General features: G+C 43.6%; 1 protein-coding gene across 1 annotated transcript in view; it reads right to left on the bottom strand.

The window, feature by feature from the left end:
- lgals3b (lectin, galactoside binding soluble 3b) overlaps window positions 1-24373 on the bottom strand; it is a gene marked incomplete at its 5' end in the record, with an annotated part of 33016 nt that extends 8643 nt beyond the window's left edge. The window contains 3 exons of the mRNA XM_080750812.1: window positions 20315-20342; window positions 22478-22567; window positions 24318-24373. Coding sequence (XP_080606938.1) covers window positions 20315-20342; window positions 22478-22567; window positions 24318-24373 — 174 coding nt within the window. The remainder of the gene's footprint in view (window positions 1-20314; window positions 20343-22477; window positions 22568-24317) is intronic.
- Between the last annotated feature and the right edge of the window lie 1455 nt (window positions 24374-25828).

Raw genomic sequence — 25828 nt, 5'->3', positions numbered from 1 at the left:
GGGTCCCCAGCTAAATGATATTGAGGAACCTAGGCCTGTCCCTATTCTATATGCTTGGATGAGGTGGTGGGACAGTAAAAAAAAAAAGCGAGAGGTTAAACTTTTTTTTTTCTGCGACTGCACGCCCACAACGGCGAGGTTTGGACATTCATAATTGCTATTAGCTGATTAAGCTCATGTCTGTTTAATGTCTGGCTGGTTGCCGTTAAAATGCTGGTTGATGCATTTTAGGAGTGGACTCGGGCGTTCTTTTTCTCTCTTTTTTTTTTGCTGCGCAGATTTGGCTAGGGCAGTGTATGCTGTTCTATCACCTCACAAAAAGCCTTTTCCTTTTTGGACAGTTGGTTGAAAGCTTGGATGAGGCAATGGATTTTATTAAATCAATTATATTGGAGATGCGACACTCTCAGCCGTGTCTTGCTGGATGCGCATCACATCTCGCGTCTCGCTTGCCAAAAAAATAACTGAATATATAATTATAATATCTATAAAGTGAGCAGCGGCCAGTGTGCGCACAGTACCTAGAAGACTAGCCTACCAACCTACCTTTGTTTTTATAATGTTTTGTCATGATGGCGCAGTTATCACTTGTGTGCAAAGGACGATGATACACGAAAGAAGAATGTAACACCAACTTCTACCAATTAATCCATTGCTGTGACAGACAGGCTGAGACAGCCAACGTGCTTCCATGTAGACTACATAATCCACTGGGTCCAGCTTGGTTCAGATCAATCATATCAACATAACAGTAATAACACCAACCAAAGTCTAAAACACGGTGCCGTCAGCAGCTGTGTTGTGTGAGTGACAAGCCTGATTTGCGCTTCGCCGTATCAGCGACCACCACCTGGAACTGATGCGCTAATTATTGATCTGACCAGGGGTGAGATGCCATGGGCTCGCGTGTGCTATAGTTTCGCGCAATGATGTAATGATTAATTTGAGCAAGATATAACATTTTAAAAGGCTTTTATAGGCCTAGCCTAGGTCTACTCTTAATACTTTTTTCACGATGTAGCGCACTACATGTTCAAGTTCAAACTCTTTCATGCTCACAAGACTTCACACAACATGTCGCTTTGATGTCATGCAGGATGTAATGGGCAATTTCCTATATTGATCAGATACACATACACACCTGAAAGCATTCACGCTGATGAACAGTTAATTTGAGCAGTGATGGAAAAAGTACTCCAATTCTTTACTTAAGTAAAAGTATCAATAGGCCTACTGCATTATTAGCTACAAATATCGCACAGACAGAGAGAGAGAGGGAGAGAGAGAGAGACTCTTTATTATAGACTATAGCGAATATATTTGTTTAATTTCGCCGTTTTAATATTTAATTAGTAGCACTGCCACTGAAGAAAGCACCATGCGTGCCTTAATTGTTAAGAGGCTGCGCAAAAAAAGAAAAGGAATAAAAGCAGCTGATCAGCGCTCGACGACACTGTCATTTGATGCACATTTCCAGTAGGCTACTTTATGTCACCCATCCCCGCAGATAATGTGATACACGCTCCATATAAATGACGTTCCAACCTGCATCTTCGAGGTGGCTTTTGATGGCGTTTCACCTCGCTAAAAAACCTCCATGATTTTCACCTTCAACAGATTGGCAGCACTGCGGGACTCATTGCATATGCGAACAGAAGGTAATAAAATGGATTTGGGAGCATAGCCTAATTACAATGGATGTCTCATAAAAAACAATATATATTTTATAGTTGAAGGGCAAATACACTTATACACAGTAGTATGGTCAGCAATGTGCGAACGTTAGATAGCGAATATATTTGTTTAATTTCGTCATTTTAATATTATAAAATCACAACCCATTTCCTTAGAATATATGTATGTAAACATGGTTTCATCTTAAAGGAACCCTTTCTGTACATCTTGTACCCCTGTGGGTCCCGATCCACAGGTTGAGAACCATCTAGTCGTGTCTCTCATGGCACCACCCCCCCGAGATCGTGGGTGGCTAGAATCGCGAGACGTCGGTCTCATTTGTAATGGTCTGAGATATTTCACTTGGCACAGCGGGATATACCGGGCCGAATTCAAGACTGTCGTTTGAAATGAACACCGATAAACCCCCGGGCACGAGATCTGATCGGATCCAACATCGCGTTTCGTCTGCTCACAGACGAAAGTGCCATGAGAGACACGACTAGATGGTTCTCAACCTGTGGATCGGGACCCACAGGGGTACAAGATGTACAGAAAGGGTTCCTTTAAGATGAAACCATGTTTACATACATATATTCTAAGGAAATGGGTTGTGATTTTATAATATTAAAATGACGAAATTAAACAAATATATTCGCTATCTAACGTTCGCACATTGCTGACCATACTACTGTGTATAAGTGTATTTGGCCTTCAACTATAAAATATATATAGTTTTTTATGAGACATCCATTGTAATTAGGCTATGCTCCCAAATCCATTTTATTACCTTCTGTTCGCATATGCAATGAGTCCCGCAGTGCTGACAATCTGTTGAAGGTGAAAATCATGGAGGTTTTTTAGCGAGGTGAAACGCCATCAAAAGCCACCTCGAAGATGCAGGTTGGAACGTCATTTATATGGAGCGTGTATCACATTATCTGCGGGGATGGGTGACATAAAGTAGCCTACTGGAAATGTGCATCAAATGACAGTGTCGTCGAGCGCTGATCAGCTGCTTTTATTCCTTTTCTTTTTTTGCGCAGCCTCTTAACAATTAAGGCACGCATGGTGCTTTCTTCAGTGGCAGTGCTACTAATTAAATATTAAAACGGCGAAATTAAACAAATATATTCGCTATAGTCTATAATAAAGAGTCTCTCTCTCTCTCCCTCTCTCTCTCTGTCTGTGCGATATTTGTAGCTAATAATGCAGTAGGCCTATTGATACTTTTACTTAAGTAAAGAATTGGAGTACTTTTTCCATCACTGCTCAAATTAACTGTTCATCAGCGTGAATGCTTTCAGGTGTGTATGTGTATCTGATCAATATAGGAAATTGCCCATTACATCCTGCATGACATCAAAGCGACATGTTGTGTGAAGTCTTGTGAGCATGAAAGAGTTTGAACTTGAACATGTAGTGCGCTACATCGTGAAAAAAGTATTAAGAGTAGACCTAGGCTAGGCCTATAAAAGCCTTTTAAAATGTTATATCTTGCTCAAATTAATCATTACATCATTGCGCGAAACTATAGCACACGCGAGCCCATGGCATCTCACCCCTGGTCAGATCAATAATTAGCGCATCAGTTCCAGGTGGTGGTCGCTGATACGGCGAAGCGCAAATCAGGCTTGTCACTCACACAACACAGCTGCTGACGGCACCGTGTTTTAGACTTTGGTTGGTGTTATTACTGTTATGTTGATATGATTGATCTGAACCAAGCTGGACCCAGTGGATTATGTAGTCTACATGGAAGCACGTTGGCTGTCTCAGCCTGTCTGTCACAGCAATGGATTAATTGGTAGAAGTTGGTGTTACATTCTTCTTTCGTGTATCATCGTCCTTTGCACACAAGTGATAACTGCGCCATCATGACAAAACATTATAAAAACAAAGGTAGGTTGGTAGGCTAGTCTTCTAGGTACTGTGCGCACACTGGCCGCTGCTCACTTTATAGATATTATAATTATATATTCAGTTATTTTTTTGGCAAGCGAGACGCGAGATGTGATGCGCATCCAGCAAGACACGGCTGAGAGTGTCGCATCTCCAATATAATTGATTTAATAAAATCCATTGCCTCATCCAAGCTTTCAACCAACTGTCCAAAAAGGAAAAGGCTTTTTGTGAGGTGATAGAACAGCATACACTGCCCTAGCCAAATCTGCGCAGCAAAAAAAAAAGAGAGAAAAAGAACGCCCGAGTCCACTCCTAAAATGCATCAACCAGCATTTTAACGGCAACCAGCCAGACATTAAACAGACATGAGCTTAATCAGCTAATAGCAATTATGAATGTCCAAACCTCGCCGTTGTGGGCGTGCAGTCGCAGAAAAAAAAAAGTTTAACCTCTCGCTTTTTTTTTTTACTGTCCCACCACCTCATCCAAGCATATAGAATAGGGACAGGCCTAGGTTCCTCAATATCATTTAGCTGGGGACCCCCTGGAACTCATTTTAGGGAGAAAGTAAGCTAAAGTAAAAAGTAAGTAGGCTATAATAATAAAAGTGTAGGCTGTTCTATTGTGAGGTGACAGAATAGCCTACACTCTGCGCAGCCTAAAAAAAGGGAGGAGCTGGCTTCATATCATCTGAAGCAATCCCGTGAGCTCATTCAGACGACAATAATTGTAAAGGATTCCTACCCGATGACCCGAGAATATCAAACTTTTTTGATATTATCGTGAGTGCTCCCGACGAGTCCCGAGGTCATAAAAAAGCTAATTAACATAATCCGATCGTGTCGGGGTACTGTTCAAGCCCAAGACCGATTCCGGGGCCGACCAAACGATTTTCCCGGGGGGTCCTCCCGAAATCTGATCGGGGATCCTCGGCCCCGGGATCGGCTCAATGTGAACGGGGCTTTAAGAGAGGAAACGACAGAGGCGGAGGTGTGAGGCTGCACTCAGACTGGAACGCACTGTGTTTAGTCCAAGTCGAGTGTTCAGTCAAAGTCGGTTCCAAAAAAGAATACATTTCCCACAATGCTTTGCGGATGTGGGCCGTACTGCCAGGCCTGTCAACTCTCCTGGATTTCCCAGGAGTCTCCTGGATTTTGAACCCCTCTCCTGGGAGTCTCCTGGATTGGCAAATCTCCTGGATTTCTCCTGGATTTTGTATCAAACTCCCAAAATTCACCAGAACACAGGAAATTACATCTACTATGTTAAAATTTTTCTGGGGGAGGACCCCCAGACCCCCCGCTTTAGGGGTGGGGGCAATGCATGCAAGAAAGATCATACAGATATTCACTTAAGTAATGACTTAAAGATGAGAAATCATTATTAAAGATGTCCTTTTGCTTCAGTCATCAAATCTGTACAACAACATTTGGCATTTTAAGGCTGAAATTGTACCCATGCTAGTAAAGTAAGCCTGATAAATGTATCAAACATGCACAAAATTCAACAGAACACAGGAAAAAATATCTATTAATACGTTTTGGGGAGAGGACCCCCCAGACCCCGGTTGGGGAGTTCCGCGCGCCCCCCAAAAATAAATCTCCTGGATTCTGACAGTCCAATGTTGACAACCCTGCGTACTGCGAGAGGCGGAAGTGGAAGTGGATTTCGAGCTTGTAGTCATTTAGCGATACATGACTCCCGGTAGCTCCGCCCCCACCTTTCCCTCCACGTTACTGCTTTGAAGTCCGACAGCCCTCACTCAGTCATTCAACAACACTGTCAGCACGATGGAGGAGAATGTCACACACAGGCACACTGCATGTCGCGTTTTGGACCCAGAGCGTCGAAATCTCTTCCAAATCCGTCAACAAGACCTGGCATGAAATTAGAAAAATATGTAGGCCTATTATTAAAACAAAGCAGCAGAGAATACAGAAGTTCTCTGCTGGATTCAGAGCCGTTTTACACTGACTCGGAAAGATTTAAATATGAATACACTGTATTGGCTAAATGGCTCATGACTATAACATCAACACCTTATTTGTTATGTTAAATAGCTACTGATTACCCCCCTTGGGATAATAAAGATATCTATCTATCTATATATATCTATTAAGTGGCCTGCCTAACATAAGCCATAAGCATACTACCATCATCATTATCAGCACAGACTTTTATTTGTTTAGATCGATTCATGCCATTATAATGATTAGTGTTATTGACCTGGGCGGAATATGAGTTACTTTCATCAAGTCATATGAACTGAGAAAATATGTGTAGGCTACTCATTTATACCATTACCAACACAAACATTGTATGTGTTTATATGAAGCACCACCAAGGAATAGGCTACTTCATCTGATATAAAGCAACTTATCACTGGACTGGACAGTTGTGTAGGCCTACATAAGGTAAGAAAGACAACTAATAAATATAACTACCAGTGAATTTGACGCCTAAACGGCGTGTTAATGTATTTATTTGATCTGTGATGATGGTGTTTAAACAGCCTATAGCGACGAATGAGGTAGACAGTATCCTACTCTGTCTATTTCTCTTATTTCACAACAACCAGAATATAAACTGCTTCAAATGTAGGCTAGGCCTACATGTTTCTTATCATGTCGATTGCTTATAAATGATATCTCTGGCGTTAAAACGTCTCGATTCCGAAAGGTTTTAGCCGCAGCGAGTCTTACCTGATTGCAGGCCACGGCACGGGGCGGAGTGACCGCGGCAAGGGGCGTAGTGAACGCGGCGGTTATCGTGGGCTTCGGTGACGTGTGCAGTGGGGCAACGGTGAGATTCGAACTAGTGATCTCTGGCACTCAAGTCGGCGACGCTATCCATTCAGCCATCAATGCTGATGTTTATCGTGGGCTTGCCCAGGCCTTACGGCCTGGGCATAAATATAACGATTGCATTCACCACGGCTTCGTAACTCGCGCGGCGGCCCTGGCCCGCTCTTCGCGGCCACTCGCGCCTGCGGCGCGAGGGGGCGAAGAGCAGGACCAAGGTCCGCTGGCCTGCGCGCCGCTTGCAGTGTCGTGGACAATAATCAAACGCCTCCGCCCCTTGCCGCGTTCACTACGCCCCTTGCCGCGTTCACTCCCCTTGCCGCGTTCACTCCGCCCCGTGCTCCGGTCTGCAATCAGGTATACTACCAGCGAGTCGCAAATACAGCCAAGGGTGTCATCGCACAAATTCTGGGCCCTGGGTACAAGGATTCACTGCGGGCCCACATGAATGTTCTTCATCTGGGGATTTCAAAAATAGCAGATATACAAGCTCGCAGCGCGGCACTCTCGAGTTTATATAATCTGCTATTTTTCGATAGCTAAAGTATAAAATAATTAAGGCCCTTCACCTTGGGCCTTAGTAACTCAGTCCCTCTTCCCCCTCTTGTGACGCACCTGCACGCATCCCCTGTTGCATGTCAGAAAAAATACACTTCGCGTTGTTCATTCATCATTAGGCTACTTGATCAGTAGCTATTTTACATAACAAATAAGGTGTTGTAGTCATGGGTCAATGGCCTTTTAGCCAACACAGTGTATTCATATTTAAATCGGCTTTTTTATATAAAAAACGGCGATCTGTGGTCCAACAGACAGGGGCTTCCTCATTGCTTTATTTCCCAAATATTCCTCTGCGGTTTTGTTCCATAGTTTTGTTCCATTATCCGTGTAAGCTACTACACCTTCCTCCAATGCATGCCTTGCCCTGCCGACGGACCAGGAAGAGATTTCGAAGCTCTGGGTCCAACACTGAATTGATCACTGCAGACCGAAGGCTCAACACACTGTAGTGTAGTGGACTACAAGTGTGCTCCGCCCAGTTTCGCCGTAGAACGGCGGTTCTCTCCTATTGGTTGGCAGCTTAACCCTGCCTTCTGTCTCATCAAGTGCAGCTTGTCTGCTCCTTACTGCTCGCCTACAACTGTCTCTGTGCGAGTCGTGAGCAAGTTGGATGCAACCGCACAACACCACACGACACGCACTCGACTCGACTCGACTCGACTCCCATCCGGAATGCATTGCGCTGTTAGTCCGGAGGCCAAAACTGATATAGCAAATTATGCTGCTTCCTCTGGGTAAAAGTTGGCAACCATTTTTTTTGGTTAGAGGGAACCCATAGAAGTAATTCTAGGGTGGTTGCCACCTTGAATTATTTTGCCTGACCCTCCAAAATCCAAGATGTCCGCCCAAAAACATGGTTTTCCATTTATAACTCGAAATGCATTGATTTTAAGCCCCATAAATGTATTAATGTTGAATATAAATTTGGGTATTGTGGATGTTTTGATACCAAGTACATGTCTGTATCTGTTACGGTTCTTGAGATACAGCATATAGGTATGTTTCCAGACTTAGTCAGGCGGCCAAAACTGATATAGCAAATTATGCTGCTTCCTCTGGGTAAAAGCTGGCATCTTTTTTTTTTATTTTTTTTAGAGGGAACCCATAGAAGTAATTCTAGGGTGGATGACACCTTGAATTATTTTTGCCGGACCCCGGGCCATGGCTGGAAGGGGCTTTGCCATCTGTCCCTTCGTCAGTCCATATATTTATGTTCTCACTGCTTATCCTAAATTACATCTGATTCACACCAAATGTAATGGGAATGTGTAGGGTAGGAAGGGAAATCTTATTTTTAAACCAATCCGTCCATAGGTGGCGCTATAGTGACAGGTTGAAAAAGGTGGCGCCATAACAAAGGAATGCAAAAAGCAAATGCATGGTATTGTGCATAATATCTTTCATTCCGAAGGTCCCACAGCTAAATCATGTGTTAGTTATACACCAAACCCAATGCTCTTCTTCAAGATATCATGGCAGGATCCAGACCCCCCCCCCCTCCCTCCTTTTTAACTTTTGGTTTCTTCCTAAATTGGCTGACAAACTGAAACTGAAAGCAACAGCACATGCACTTTGCACATCAGTGATGGAATAGAGGTTGGCTAGATTTGCTGCTCTGGTAAGAACATCAACTCCCTTTTTCAAACTTGGAAATGAATACCAATTGTTACACACATATATGTATAGCAAAAATATTGGCATATTTAGTGGCCATCACTCAGATAGAGTGATATCATAGCATCTAGCCTTGCTAGCTAGTAATGATTTGAGAGTGATAGCATATCATCCTGCCTTGCTAGCTTGTCATGATTTGTGAGTGATAGTATAGCATCCTATTTAGCATCTTAAAGTAATACATAACTGTAAATAATAATACAAATTATTATATGCTTTTCAGCCAAATAAATGAAAGATAAGAAGCAAGTGCCACATTTTCAGTTGAGCTGATATGGAGCCAGTAGGTGTTGTAGGGTCTAAAAAAAGACCTGGAGATATTAATTGGCAAAAATGTTTTATTTGTCAAAATGACTATGGAAGAAACAAGCAAGATAAACAGCTTCGGAATGCATCAGAAGATGGCTTAAAGTCCTTAAGACACAGAGCAAGTGAACGAGAGAAATACAAAGATGTGGAGTATGTTGATACTCTGGAACGAATACAGAACAACCCAGACAAAAAGGCTGAAGAGATCCAATGGCACAGAACATGCTATGCTGAATTTACCAATGTCTCTAAAATTGATCGTCTTAAGAAGCGCTTTGAAACAACCACCTCTGATAAAAAGAAGGACTCACTGGGACCTGCAAAGAGCTGCCTGCCTCTCTCCACTAGAAGTTCTATGCCTCAAGTCACCTGGGAAAAATGCCTTTTTTGTCAAGAGGATAAGCGTAACCCCAAGGACCCCAAGAACAAACTTCATGATGTTCAATCCATGAGTGTCTCTGAAAAGATACTTTGCCTAGCTCCACATGACAAAGAACTGCGAATCAGGCTTGCTGGAGTCAGTGACTTAATTGCTGCAGAAGGTAAATATCATCTCGGCTGCTACAGTGCATTCTTGAAAAAGTGTGAAAGACAAAGCTCTTCATCAGGAGCGGATGCACCTGATCCATATACCATTTGCCTACACAATGTGGTAGATGAGCTTAAAGCAGGACTTGCCAGAGGTGAAATATACTGTTTGAATACTGTATGGGAAAGATACTGTGAGCTTATCACAACCTTTGACGTAGAACCAGGAGTATACCATAGCTATAATTTCAAGACAAGACTTGAGAGATTGCTCCAAGGAAAAGCAACAATTGTGCCTTCCCTCAGTCCAACTGAGCCCTCATTGATATTTCCTGCTATTACAGCACAGGTTGCACTCCAACACCTAAAGAAAACAATGGATGTTGCGGATACCCAAGATGGCACTGAAGGTGACAATATTGCCCGTTTTAGAAGTGATAGCACTGAGATACATAGTTGGCTGTATTATGTGGCACTGAAGATCAAGGCAGACATCAGAGAGTCCCCAAGACACGATGTAATCGGTGGAATAGATCAGGATCATGCAGAAAAGATTGTACCTGAGAGTCTGTACATGCTCTTACAACTCCTTTGCACAGGTGACGGTTACAGTGCCCCTGAGAATGAGGATGCTCAAACCCTGAACAGAAGGCTACTAAGCATTGCTCAAGATATTGTTTTCTTAGCATCTGGCGGACATAAACCAACACCCAAACATATTGGAATCGGGGTTGCAGTGCACCAAGCTACACGCTCAAAGGACTTAGTGCAGTTACTCCATGCTGCTGGGCATAGCATAAGCTATGAGTCGGTGTTGAGGGCAGACACCACTATAGCAAATGAGGCTCTGAGGCAATACTTTGGCAATGGTGAAGTGTTTGTTCCGCTTAACTTTATCAATGCAAGCCTCCCTGGATACATTATGTATGCAAATGACAACATAGATATAAATGAAGAGACACTTGATGGGAAAGGAACATTTCATGCCTCCCAAACCGCAGCTTTCAGGCGAAGTGTGCCTCAGGAAGAAACCCCTCAAATAAAGCTAAAATCAGAAAGAGAAAAGTCAGTCTCAGTTCCACCAGGGCTGTTTGAACTCAAGGATTCTAAAATGGAGTCTCCGAAGCCTCCTCCAAGATTCCTTGGACCAGTTACACCAGAGCTCTACAAACCAGACCCACAACTGACCACAAAATCCAAGAACGAGGATCTGGCCTGGATTCTGTGCAGACTACAGAACTCAGAAGATCAAGTGGTTCCATCATGGAGTGGCTTCAACAGCCTTATGTCAAAATCTGATCAGACCAAAACAGTCGCTGGATTGATGCCCATCATTAATTCTCCAGCGCATGACTATGACACACTTTGGACAGTGTTACAAAACTGCCACAAAATGACGATCAAACTAGGCCAAACATACACAGTCATAACCTTTGACGAGCAGCTGTACTGTAAAGCAAAGATGCTTCAGTGGCACCACCAACAGGAGTGTGAGAATATGGTGATCCTCCTGGGTGGCTTTCATGCACAGATGAACTTTGCAAAGGTGATCGGCCAGCATGTTGCTGATTCAGGACTGAAGGACATTCTAGAGGAAAGCGGAGTGTTTGGAAAGAACACCACAGAAAATATCATGATGGGAAAGGGATGGAACCGTGTAGCTCGGGCACACAAACTTGCGTTTGAAGCACTTTGGAAAATCTTGTGGCCCAGCTTTCTGCAGTGGATTGAGGACAACGACTACACAATAGACAACGGGTGCTTGGAGCTAGCAGGTGCACTATCCGAGTACATAAGAAATGGAGACATTGAAACAGCTGCAGCATGCTACGAGGATCTGGTGCTGAAAGTTGGACAGGTTCAGAATCTCCTTGCAGAGTTTGACAAAGCCAATGGAGACAAGCCAACCTTCACCTTCTGGAGACAGTACATGGGGCTTGTGTCTATTCTCCTGGCATTCACACGGGCACTTAGGTGTGGAGATTGGAACCTGTACATGTCAGCCTTCAAGAGCATGATGCCCTGGTTTGCAGCGTATGACCACACTCATTACACAAGATGGGGTGCTGTATTCATCGCAGACATGGAACATCTGGCACACACAGCACCAGAGGTATGTATGTTATTATTTTATGTTATTCTGTGTATATCTCAGCTGATGTAAAACTGAATTTCCACAGTGGGGATTATATATATATTTTTTTTAATCTATCTAGGTCTACCAAGGATTCCTCCAGGGTGATTTTGTTGCCAATGAAACCAAACATAGCTTCAATGGGGTGCCCTTTGACCTTCGACTTGAGCACATCAACAAAACAGGAAAGGTTGCCGGAGGACTGGTAGGCATCACAAGAAATGAGAGCGCGAGAAACCGCTGGTCCATCACCTACAATGAACGTGCTTCCCTGGCTGAGGATACAAGATCACTCTTTGGATTGACACAAGAGGATGAGGATAGTGAAGATACGCATAAAGACTGTCTTCCATCAAGAATCAAACGGGATCATGATGATGTCAATAAGCTTGTAGACCAGTTCGAGAGGTATAATGTCTTTCAACAGCACAATATGTATGATCTTGTCACACTAACAACTGGTGATGTTGCGTCAGAAGATATAAAGGAGGATCTTGCAAATGCTGCTGAATCCGGCAAACAAATGGTTACTGAGTTTGTAAAAAAACGTCTTGAAACAAATAACACTGACTTTCATGATAGCCTAACCAAGAGAAAACCAAAGACCTTCGCCACCCTCTACAGTACAGCTGCAAAGAAGGAAAAAGTCAAAACAAAGTGTGTGAAGACTGACAGGGATATTTTCCGGCGCATAATTGTATCAATGGAGAGTGGTAGAGAGGTGAACATGGATGAGCTTCTACAGAAAGAACTGTGTGCAGTGCCTCTTTCCATCGCCACCACAGATGCAGTGCTCAGACCAACCAACAAAGCTGATCTGGCCACCATATTACACGCTGGTGCAAAGGAGACAGAACTCAGGTCATCCAGTCTGAAGACATGCATGATTATTGATGGAATGGCTGTGGTGAGAGCAATGGGAAAACCCCAAAATGCAACAAACTTTGGCGATTATGCTGATGAGTTCACAAGGAGAGTAAGAAGTAACCTCCGTGAGAACACCACCAGAGTGGATGTAGTCTTTGATCACTATCAAGACAACTCAATAAAGAGTGGAACAAGAGCCAAACGCAGCACTACCCTGCGCAAGGTTCGTACCATTGTGAGTGGTAGGGAAGTGAAACTACCAGCAAACTGGAATAGTTTTATTGAAATGGATGAAAACAAATCCAACCTGACACAGTTTCTATCAGATGAGCTTGAGAAGCATGTGCACAATTATGGACAGGAAATTGTCATCAGTGGAGGATTCAAAGACCCCGAAAAGGTTGCATCAGCAGCTGGGATAGATGTTTCTCATCTACGGGCTATACACGAAGAAGCAGATACCAGAATACTTTTGCATGCAGCTGATGCAACAAACAACGGGTACCAGAGACTGATCATCCTTTGCAGCGACACGGATGTACTGGTGTTACTACTTGTGTTTGCACAGCAACTCAGCAAAGAAATCTGGATGAAGGCTGGCACAGCTAAGAAACCACGCTTCATCAAAGTTCATGATATCAACTTGCCCAAAGAGATCCTCAATGGTTTGTTAGCATTTCATGCTATAACCGGATGTGACACCACCAGCCAGTTCACCGGGATAGGTAAGAAGACTGCATGGAGAGTGTTTCAGCAGGTTCCTGAACTTCTCCACAACTTTGGTGAGGATGACCTACCAAGTCAAGCTACTCTATCCTTGGCAGAACAGTTTGTTTGCAAATTGTACGAACCAAAATCAACCAGCAAGTCGATAAACGAAGTTCGCTGTACAATTTTTCGCAAACAAAAAGCAAAGATTGACAGTCTACCACCGACAAAGGATGCCTTGACCCTGCACATGATGAGGGCCCACTACCAAACAAAGGTTTGGAAGCAGGCATTAACAAACCATCCACAGTTACCCTCACCAGTCAGCTGTGGTTGGCACAAAGTGGAAGGCAGGCTGGTTCCCCAGCTCTTACCCAAGGGGCATCACCAGGCCAAATTTGTTGAGCTGGCCATCTGTGGCTGCAAGCAAACTGGAAGTCGGTGCAGTACGAGGCATTGCTCCTGCCGCAGAGGAGGGATGTACTGCAGTGGAGCCTGTGGGTGTGCCCGTGCAGAATGGTGCATGAACTCCATGGACCAGGAGGAAATTGAAGGTGAGCTGAAGTAGAACAAGAGATGTTAGTGGAATTCTCTTTCGCTGCCTCTCACAGACTTTTTCTCTTAATGCTGCTACAGTATCTATATCTGTGTCTGTGATTTCTCCATTACAGGCTCATCATCATCGTCATGAGTTGAGAAGCTCTTCGCTACAGGAGCCACAGGAGGTAAAGGTAAGGAGGTTCACTGTTCATAATGTCACAGCTCAGCCTGAGTTTGTCTGGTTGTTTGTGCTTCTTATACATGTATGTCTTTCCTGTCATTACAGAGGAGCCTGCTTGTGGAAATATGGAGCTGGACACCCTGACTGCCTGCCTGACATGGACATGGACAAGTTGTTTTGCAAATTATATTTACATTGTTTAATAAAGAAAATATTTCTAATATAAAATCCGTGGAGTGGTTTGTGCATAACTGTGCATTTAGTTTTTCAACCTGTCACTATAGCGCCACCTATGGACGGATTGATTTAAAAATAAGAGAGGTTATTTCCCTTCCGACCCTACACATTTCCATTACATTTGGTGTGAATCAGATGTAATTTAGGATAAGCAGTGAGAACAGAAATATATGGACTGACGAAGGGACAGATGGGCAAAGCTCCTTCCAGCCATGGCCCGGGGTCCGGCAAAAATAATTCAAGGTGGCATCCACCCTATAATTACTTCTATGGGTTCCCTCTAACAAAAAAAAGAAAAAGAAAATGGATGCCAGCTTTTACCTTTTACCCAGAGGAAGCAGCATAATTTGCTATATCAGTTTTGGCCGCCTGACTAAGTCTGGAAACATACCTATATGCTGTATCTCAAGAACCGTAACAGATACAGACATGTACTTGGTATCAAAACATCCACAATACCCAAATTTATATTCAACATTAATACATTTATGGGGCTTAAAATCAATACATTTCGAGTTATAAAGGGAAAACCCTGTTTTTGGGCTGACATCTTGGATTTTGGAGGGTCAGGCAAAAGAATACAAGGTGGCAACCACCCTAGAATTACTTCTATGGGTTCCCTCTAACAAAAAAAAATGGTTGCCAACTTTTACCCAAACATAGTAGCAAAAGTGTTAACGGAGGCACTTTTGTAAAGTGGCCCCCTGACTATGTGCCTGCCCCCCGCCTCCCCCACACGAAACGCACTCGTTTTTGTGCCTTCAGGTGTGTAGCCGGCCCGAGAGACTTGGAAAGTTCTTTGTGCCGGTAGCTTTGAGGATCTACAACGAGACACCGCGGTCACTTGGCCAGCTGGTCAAACAGCACCCCCTGCTGCCTGGGTTAGTGCACACATAATACAATAAAAGAAAATAAAAACAGAAAGACAAAGCTAACAACAGCATTTATCTTCAGATATTAATAAACTGGATCTTTCAATTTGGATCCATCCCTGTACTAATATTTACACATTTCACAGTGAATTTGGTGCCTTTGGCTTTCACCAACCTAATGAAGTGTCTTCCATCCACCAGGGCATTTCTAAATGGAATCTCACAGCGACAAGCATAGGGAAACCCCTGAAACAATAATGAATCACTCGCTTAACTGAATACTGAACAAGCTGCATTTATAGGGGGGAAATCTAGGCTCAGACAGGATCAGGAATTATAAAGATGAGGAAGGGAGGCTGTACTACCTTTGTCTAACACTGCATCTTATGTATGTATTTAACTGCAATAAATACTGTAGATGTTTCAAAGACTCTGACCTCTAATGACATTCCGAGGGTGGGGTTTTTGGGCCGTTTATTTTTCTCGCTGTGAGCACTCTCACATCTCATGCTTTTGCACTGACCGAATGGACACTATATTATATATATTCTTTGCATTGCACTGAAATAATAATTATTTTTACGAGATACAGTGAGACACTTATGAAGCACTGACTTTAATGGACACTTTATTTGTTCGTTTTTTACCTCCATTTACAGTTTTTCTTTTACTGTATTTTTGATGCTTCTTGTTTTCTTGTTTTCTTTTTGACTTGTATTGTTGTCTTTTTCTTGCTCTTTACTTGTAGATTAGATTAGATTAGATTAGAGTTTATTTGTCATTGTAACAATACAGTACAGGTACAGGCACAGTTTCATTGTCAATGATCAACTCATTTCCAAAGTACAGTACACATACAAGCACATAACAGTACAACGAAATGTATTTGTGCATTTAAGGGTGCACGGCTGCTGCCATGTACGGCGCTGCCACTAGCCCTTTCTTGCTGAAAGAGAAAAAGATTTGAGAGAGGGGGGTGCAAGCTGTGCGTGGGGGTGAGAGGGGGGGGGTGGGTTTACAGGAATGCTTGGGCGATAAAAAAAACACTGCTTCCATACAACACCTCTAGGGGGGAGGAACTGCCTGGGAGAAGGAAAAAAGAAGCCCTGACAAAACGTTGGGTGGGGTGGGGTGGGGGGTGGGGGGGGGGGGGTTGAAGGCGGGTGTATGGTTGTGTGTGTGCATGCGTGTAAGTCTGGGATTCATGTTTGTGTTAGCGTCAGTCTGTGTAGAAGCTTCCAGATAGCAGCTAGGTCAAAATGTCTTTTCGCTGGTGTCAGTGTGATAACACAGCAGAGCTATGCCGACGTCCTTGGCCCAGCCCCAACTCGAAGTCACAACACCAGGTGTCCGTGGGGGAGTAGGCATGAGGGGGGTGTGGGGGGGTGGGTGGGAAAGGCTTCCTTCAGTGTCTTCTTGGGGGAATGCAGGGGGGGGGGGTCCAATCCGTTGAATTCAGCTTGTTTTAGAGCGAGTGAATACAATAGAATATTCACTCTAGGTTACAGGTTGGAACTTTACCTGTAACCTTAACTGCTGTGCCACCCCTGGACGACTGAATTTCCCACACAGGATAATAACGGTATGTATCTATCTACAAGGCCAAACTGGCGCAACCTCACCCTTTAGGCCAGGGCGATGTCACTTGTCGCCCTTAAGGCGTCTTACTGGTTTTGAAGTGAGACACCTTCATTGTTACTGTGGAATTGGATGTCCACTTAGCCTTCCAACAAGCAACAAGTTGGAAAGCAGGAAGCCAAGGCTCCTTCCTGAAGCGATTATGGCCTGTAGCTGTGCTGCTATACAGGCAATTGAGTACTTAAAATAAGACGTGGTAGCAAAAGTAGAGGGAAAAGGCCCAGTATACTGAACCACAAAACCAGGTTTCACTGATTCGGAACAGGATTCCGAAGTGAAGTGGAAGAAGTTACTAAAGGGACGGAGGCAGCCGAGGGCCAAGGGCCTGAGCTGAAAACGAGGATGAACAACTCGATCGCTATCTTGGAATCACTTTGTTATATTTTCAAAAATGATGTATATCATTTCAGCTATCATGAACTATGCGATGTGAGGATGCGGTCTACGGTCTAACAACACCAACACCAACACCAATTTGGAACTCCTGAATCACTACCCTCCACACTCTTGTATCCAACATCATTGTCTTGAGCTCTACACAGTGTTGTTAGCTACAGTAACTTGTCGCACCGCAGTGCATCTACGTAGGTGTGCGATTCTTGCCTTTCCTGGCTTTGCCTTTGCCCTGGGTTGGCTCCCATAGTGTTAGTCTGCTTGCCTCTAGTTGTGGGTGCCTGACGCAGTGCCCCGCCAGCCTCATCCTTCTCTCTCTGAGCCATAGTAGCAGATCGCCGAAGAGGACGGCATTTCTGATGTGGTCTGTCTATGTGACATTTATATAGTGCCATTTGTAGCATTCTTGTGTAGTCTCCATCCAGGGCCCTTTCCTGCTATACTGTGAGGGTCCATGTCTCAGCCCCATACAGCTGTACTGACTCCACTGTGAGGGTCCATGTCTCAGCCCCATACAGCAGTACTGACTCCACTGTGAGGGTCCATGTCTCAGCCCCATACAGCAATACTGACTCCACTGTGAGGGTCCATGTCTCAGCCCCATACAGCAGTACTGACTCCACTGTGAGGGTCCATGTCTCAGCCCCATACAGCAATAATGACTCCACTGTGAGGGTCCATGTCTCAGCCCCATACAGCAGTACTGACTCCACTGTGAGGGTCCATGTCTCAGCCCCATACAGCAATACTGACTCCACTGTGTGAGGGTCCATGTCTCGGCCCCATACAGCAATACTGACTCCACTGTGAGGGTCCATGTCTAGGCCCCATACAGCAGTACTGACTCCACTGTGAGGGTCCATGTCTCGGACCCCATACAGCAGTACTGACTCCACTGTGAGGGTCCATGTCTCGGCCCCATACAGCAGCAGTACTGACTCCACTGTGAGGGTCCATGTCTCAGCCCCTTACAGCAGTACTGACTCCACTGTGAGGGTCCATGTCTAGGCCCCATACAGCAGCACTGACTCCACTCCAGCTACTGTACGAACAGCCGACCCTTGAGGTCAGAAATGTTCATCAAAGAACGAAAATCTAAAAGGAATTTAGTTGAAAACAAATAAAAGATACAGTGTGCACTTTTTGTGTGACACTGTGAGTGTGCTTTTGATAAAGAGAGCATTAATTGATGAAAAAACTTAAAAGGTTGAAATACAGTGATGGTATTTTCACGGAACAACAAGCACAGCTTCTGAGTCAAGCAATGCAAGAGCCAACTTCTTCAAAGAAGCTCATAACTGCAGCCTAGCTCTCCCTGTGATGGGCACAAAGCTTCCAACTGCAGCCTAGCTCTCCCTGTGATGGGCGCAAAGCTTCCAACTGCAGCCTAGCTCTCCCTGTGATGGACACAAAGCTTCCAACTGCAGCCTAGCTCTCCCTGTGATGGACACAAAGCTTCCAACTGCAGCCTAGCTCTCCCTGTGATGGACACAAAGCTTCCAACTGCAGCCTAGCTCTCCCTGTGATGGGCACAAAGCTTCCAACTGCAGCCTAGCTCTCCCTGTGATGGACACAAAGCTTCCAACTGCAGCCTAGCTCACCCTGTGATGGACACAAAGCTTCCAACTGCAGCCTAGCTCTCCCTGTGATGGGCACAAAGCTTCCAACTGCAGCCTAGCTCACCCTGTGATGGACACAAAGCTTCAAACTGCAGCCTAGCTCACCCTGTGATGGGCACAAAGCTTCAAACTGCAGCCTAGCTCACCCTGTGATGGGCACAAAGCTTCCAACTGCAGCCTAGCTCTCCCTGTGATGGACACAAAGCTTCCAACTGCAGCCTAGCTCACCCTGTGATGGACACAAAGCTTCCAACTGCAGCCTAGCTCTCCCTGTGATGGACACAAAGCTTCCAACTGCAGCCTAGCTCACCCTGTGATGGACACAAAGCTTCAAACTGCAGCCTAGCTCACCCTGTGATGGGCACAAAGCTTCCAACGTGGTGCATTAGATTAGATATCTTTATCATCCACAAGGGAAATTTGTTTTGCACGGGTCAATGCATATCAAGACAATACATAAATATACAAATACAATAAAACACCCAGCAAGTACTTCATGGGTAAATGTGGCATTGTTGAGCATCTGAAACTACAAGAACACAGTTGGCCTGTGTTCGGCGGAGGGAAGCCGGGCGGGGAGGGAGATAATTGTATAGCTTAAGCCCCAGGTACATTTATGGGAAGGCCTGAGAATGCACTTATTCCAGCTCTCTAACCCAGTATAGTGGTTCTCTTAGTGGGGTCTGAGGGTCCTCGAGGGGATGACGAATCTTCCCTTGTCCCTGGCACAACATCCTTTCAGACGAAGGCCTGGTACATATAAATCTGGAGTCTTTTGGAGAACCACTGCTGTAGCCTACTGTATACCGGAAACTACCTGTTTTCTAATAAAGCAGAAGTTAGACATGTCTGAACCAGAGACATGTCTAACTTCTTTATTCTTAAAATGACAATATGACTCATATGAGTTACATAATCCATTTAAGCTGACTGTTGCAATGATCCTGTCTCACACTCTCTCTCTCTCACACACACGCACACACACATGAATATATAGACATACACAGCATAATCCATCTGTCAGTTCTTGGTTGTTTAAAGTGTCGCCTGAACAAAACGGGAAAAACCTTCCACAAACATGTCTTTAGTCTCTATATTGGACTCCTGGAATGTCACAGCTTACGAATGACTTACAAACTCCATTCTATGCCGCAAAATCGTCACTGTTCCTTTAATTTAACCATTTCTAGAGCTAAATGCACACTTCCTGATATTTGATGCGTATTGTAGACCAGTGGTTCTCAAAGTGGATTCCAGGGACTATATGTGGGTTCCTTTAGGGGGGTCTAAATGGACCCATACAAGTCTGTAACTCTGATAGAGTACACATGGAACCAAATGAACCCTGACGGGTCCATTTGGTTCCATGTGTACACTGTCAGAGTTAAGGGAAGACCTTGGAATTCCAAAGTTTGAGAACCACTGTTTGCAGTGTTATTTTACTGTATTTTAACAACGTAATAACCAGCACAGATAGACAAAGAGACATTCGTGGATTTATATAAAGTAACTTGTATGTTCCCCCCTGGACCCAGGGTATGGCAGCTGCATACCCCTGCCATACACAATTGACGCCCCTGACTGTTTGTGGTCTATTCTGTTGTGATATAATGGGATGGTGTCCAGTGGCTAGTAAAAGAGCTAGGAGCTAATAGGAAGGAGAGTGATCTTACCTCAGAGCAACACACACCCTGCTGTTCCCTGTGAGAGAGTGACTGAGTGTGTGAGAGGCGTGGTGTATATATGCACACACACACACACACACACACACACACACACACACACACACACACACACACCACACCCAGTGGTGTAAAGTAACTAAGTACATTTACTTAAGTAATGTACTTAAAGGGGCACTATGTTCATATAATTGGTCCTCACTCAAAAATAGCTTTTTTTTCTTTTTTTTCAGAGGAGGGTTGTGGGCAGGTCAGAAACCCATCGTCTTGTGACATCATCGATTGCCAATCCAGCTTATAGAAACTGCAGGCTTTCTATTCCTGAAAAGTTGCAATTTTAAAGTGGAAGCCATTGTTCTCGCGATAATAAAAATCTAAATATTTTTTTCAAAAATATTGATTAATTTCTTTTTTGGAAAATGATGATGTCACAAGACGATGGATTCTGAACTTCCCACAGCTCTCCTAGGAGACTTGGACTGAGTAGAAAAAATTGTGATATTTTATCATGAACATTAGTGAGGACCTATTATATGAAGACAGGTTGAAAAGTGGTGAACTACTCCTTTAAGTAAAGAATGTGAGTACTTTTTCCACCGCTGCACACACCACACCTCTGTCTGTCTGTCTGTCTGTCTGTCTGTCTGTCTGTCTGTATGTGTGTGTGTGTGTGTGTGTGTGTGTGTGTGTGTGTGTGTGTGTGTGTGTGTGTGTGTGTGTGTGTGTGTGTGTGTGTGTGTGTGTGTGTGTGTGTGTGTGTGTGTGTGTGATCCACCCAACAGGATAATTTCAGGTCAGGTGTCATCTTTCACCTGCATGGAATTTTGTTTGTTTTGTTTGTTTATTCTGTTTTTTGAACTTTGTGACTTGAACAAAGTTAGATTTTTTTTCTTCTTTTCTATACATATGTTTTGAAATGCATACAGAGAAATAAGACCCGTCCCAGTTTATAAGAGCCGCACCCAAATAGCTGTCACCCAAGACCACACCCAACAATGGGTGTGTGCACGTGCGTGCGTGCTCCTGAGCAAACAGCTCTAGTCTGATCACTAGTTTCCATGACTAACATGTGTGTGTGTGTGTGTGTGTGTGTGTGTGTGTGTGTGTGTGTGTGTGTGTGTGTGTGTGTGTGTGTGTGTGTGTGTGTGTGTGTGTGTGTGTCTTTATTAATAACATAGCTGATGTAGAACCTCCCATTCTAACACATGGATGCTGCCCGATTATGAAAGGAATAACTGAAATAGATTTGGGGAGAGGTTAGTGAGGTTAGTGCAAGGGCCGATGGATATATTCCACTTTTAGAGACAAATTTATTTTGGTTCGGCTCTGTCTAAACTACAATATGACGTCATTCAGAGGATCGGGTGGAGCGGCTATAAATTTGTCTCTAAAAGTGGAGTATGCATCCGCCTTTAGGATTAGACATTTAGAGGTTAGCTTTAGGTGTTAAGGGTTTTCCCTATACTAAATACATTGTGTGGCGATTGAAAAATATCTGATCTTGTAAAGGACTTGTGTGAGTGTGACCCAAACGTTCAGCAAGGACGAGGCAATAAAGGATTAAAGCCCACCCAGGAGTCTTTATTAACCACAAAGTTAAACGCACATTGCACAAGGGGGGCAAATAGTCCATGGGCCATACGAGATGTCGCTCTCGGAAAGGTGGCAAAGGTTACTTAGCATTTTTGAGAAGCTCTACATCTGTAGATTATATTTTGGTATGATAACCCTTCCTGAGACACAGCTAAATTGGTGTTATCAGCTGCTAAAGTTGGTGTCCCATTAACTTTACTATACAGGAAAAAATTATGCAAAAACAATAAATAATCCGCTTTAAATAGTATATAATATGAGGGGTCAAGCATGTTTTTTGCAAAAATGGCCCCCACAAAACTGTGAAGAGTGATGACTCATCACTTTTCATAACTAAACCATAGTTTTGTGGGCAGTTTTTAAGCTGAAGGAAAGTTTTTCGTCCAAAACAAAAAAGCAGATTACTTTTTTGCATTTTTATTCCTGTATAGTAAAGTTAATGGGACACCAACTTTAGCAGCTGACACCAAATTAGCTGTGTTTCAGAAAGGGTTATCATACCAAAATATAATCTACAGGCAGCTATAGAGCTTCTCAAAAATGCTAAGTAACCTTTGCCACCTTTCCGAGAGCAACATCTCGTATTGTCCATGGACTAAAGGGGGGAATGGGCTCCGCTGCAGCTCCGACTCGGTCATGTGTCTTGAGGAACTGGGAAGGAGAGGAGAAGCACGGTCAGCAATAAATCTTAATAATCTTATAAGGAGCCTAACTTATTTCGGTTCGGGAGGGCTCCCCGACCCAAAATTATTTAGGTCCGGGGGGAGTCCATTCATACTTTCTTAACAGGGACCATATTTGGGTCTGGACAGTGCCGAACCGAAATAAGTTAGGCTCCTTATAAGAGTCTGAATTGACACTTAGAGTGCACTGCCACTGGGTAGAGTGAACAGACTAAGAGCTCTGCTAAACTGGGAAAGCTAGTCTGCAAGCTGTACTTTACCATGTTTTTTTTTGTATGCGCACATGTGTGTAGGTGGGATAATGAGGTAGACTAGAGGAATGCCTTCATGCATTTTGCGTCATTTGATGAAAACAAACACCACGCCCACACTAAGCACCCTGGATTATCATGGTTGCTATGGCAACCAGGAGGCTTCCGAAACCAAAGTTCCAAACATTTCTGAGACTGAAGAAGTCCGAACAATAAATAAATAATACTAATATATAGAACAGAACCTTTAAAGGTGCTGTAAGTGATATTATTTGGTCAAAACAAATGTTTTTTGTGTGTGTGTGTTTTTTTCTTTTTCATTAAAAGTTAAGTCCTATATTCTGAGAGTAGACTGAAAGACTCAATGAATGATTACTAGGCCTATAGAGTTCACGCCTGTTACTAAACAAACACTCTAGTCTAGACTATAGTAGTGTTTGTTCAGTATATGGGTCTTTGATTGAATACTTTATGAGTCAGAAATGTAAACAGCAAGTGGTACGTACAGTAAAAGGATTACACACAAAAAAGGTCCTGGGGACTTGTTTCCATTGTGGTCCTATCTTATCTTACAATAAATACACTGGATCTCGTATGTACAGTATGTACAGTATGTACGTATCAACCCACCAATCTCATTTGCCACACACCACCCCGAGAGTGAACCGCCAAACGAGCCTACTGTATAAGCTTGAGTTGGCAAATTACCCACACCTCTCAAATTCCCATCACCTGCCATTCAGGCACGTGCACACATAGACATCAAAGGGGGTCTTGAGCCCCTGCCCTTTTACCCATCTGTAAAAAGTGCCCTCTCCAGACCATGAATGCAGTTTTTATTATGGTGAAAGAAATGGAAATGCCCCCCCGCCCTCATGCCCTACATGAAGGCAGCATTCAAGAGAATTGCCTTGTCCAAACTTTCCTGAACTTGAATGCAGCATCTTAGGTGGAAAGAATTGCCCTTGTTGTAGAAGTTCATGCTGTAGCCTACGTCTAGGCCTAGGGTGACCATTATATTCAGCCGCTCAAACCGGGACGCAAACCACTGTTCCCTAAAACCAGGACCCTCAAAGCAATTTGCGTGTCACCGCGCACGCGCGTGCCCATTCTCTAACGTTTGTGTGCATACACATCATAGGGTTGCATACAGGCAGTGAGTGATTGACAAACAGCCTCAGTGTTGACTTGAATTTGTTCTGCCCTCATTAGTTCATGAGATAGAACATGATAAATGTCTATGCAACCACTGAAAACAGCTACTATTATCTAAATTCTGGCGAAAACCGGGACAATTTTGTAGTGAAAGTTGAAAATCCCGACCAAACGCCACATTGCCTTTTTTATGCTTAGTTTAGTGTGGTATCAAGTATTGAAAATAGCCGACCTCTTGGAGGTCGGCTTTTTTCACCAAAAGGCCCTTTTAGATATTTCAGCCACTGCACGTCCCTGCTGCCATTTGTTTACCAGTAGATTTCATCAAGCGTCTCGCGAAGCTTGGGACCCTTCATGACCCTGGCCATCATGATTATATTTTTAGTTTTTGTTGCATTTCTAAGCGGATTTAAATTTTGACCAGCAGTGGTTCCCTATGGAGACACAAAGAGTCTCCTCAAATTATTGGCTTAGGAATGCAACAAAAACTAAAACTATATATCCATGAATTCAAGTCTCCATGGGGTGAGTAATCGATAGAAAAAAAGTCATGAGTGAACAGTAGGCTACTTTAGTAAATAGGCCTACTCACGCCTACTTACACCACTGCCTATTTGAACTGGGGAGCCCCCATCCCCCACCTTGACAAGCACTTGCAATTGTAGATTGCATTTGAAGCATTAAAGATGGGATGCCATGATTCCCCCCCCCCCCCATGGTTAAGATGGAGTTTGAAGTTATAATGGGTTTGTATAGGAAGGTCCTGGAAGGGGGAAAATGGGGGGAAATGAATATCAAATATCTGAATACTGAATGAAGAAATTCAAAAACTGTCCTGGGTGTTCCCAAAAGCCTGATTAGACGATACAATGACAAAAAGTTTTTTTGAAAGTGAAATATCCCTTTAATATGATGGATATTTGTTCCATAGAATAAACATGTTTATGAGTTACTGTTTCTGCTGCAACTTGCACTTTTTTGGATGAATAAATAAGTTGAGTTATTCAGTTAGAGTGTTTGATGAAAGACTGACTGTGTGAAGTCAAAGAATCATTCATACATTCTACAACACTGAACACCTTGTCCAACGCATAGCACGCGCACAGTGGTGGAAAGTAACAAAGTCAATTTACTCAAGTACTGTAGGCATATACTGTACTTACGTACAATTTTGATTGATTGATTGAAGAATTTATTAGAAGTTTGCAATAGGAAAAAGTAAAGTTTCATAACAGCACAAATCACATGGTACAAGGTCAACTAAAAGGAGATCCTAGTAAGCTTTACGGCTTATTTACACAGGAACCACTTTATGTATCTCATATAACATTGAAAGACTGTTAACACAGTACTTTACATAGGTTAAGATCAATTACAAAAGCAGAAGAACGGGGGGGGGGGGGGGGGGGGGGCATGGGGGCTTAAGGCCCTATCAGAGTACAGTCTGCGGTGATAAGTCATCACCACAGTGTAGTTTTCTAGCTATCACATAGGCTTTGTAATACATTTTTAGGAGATAGCTAGAAAACTACACCGCGGTGATGACTTATCACCGCAGACTGTACTCTGATAGGGCCTTTAGTCTACCGGTATTTACAAGTCTCGAGTAGCAGCCATCTGAAGGTGACTTTTCAGACCAATTTTGAAGGAGGTTAGGGATTTGCACTCCTTTAAGGCCTGCGGAAGGGCGTTCCACATGTTGGTGGTATTAGTTGGATAACGATTAGAGCCTTTTTAATGTTAAATCTAGGTTGAACATGATGGTGGAGCTGCCTCTGGTGTTGTGATCGTGGACATCCTTGACCGTTAGGAAGTAGTTTGTC

Source organism: Nannobrachium achirus, assembly GCF_963921795.1.
Source record: "Nannobrachium achirus genome assembly, chromosome: 20".
Taxonomy (NCBI): domain Eukaryota; kingdom Metazoa; phylum Chordata; class Actinopteri; order Myctophiformes; family Myctophidae; genus Nannobrachium; species Nannobrachium achirus.
Note: the sequence above shows the minus strand (reverse complement) of the source record. Positions and strands in the feature narration are given on the sequence as shown.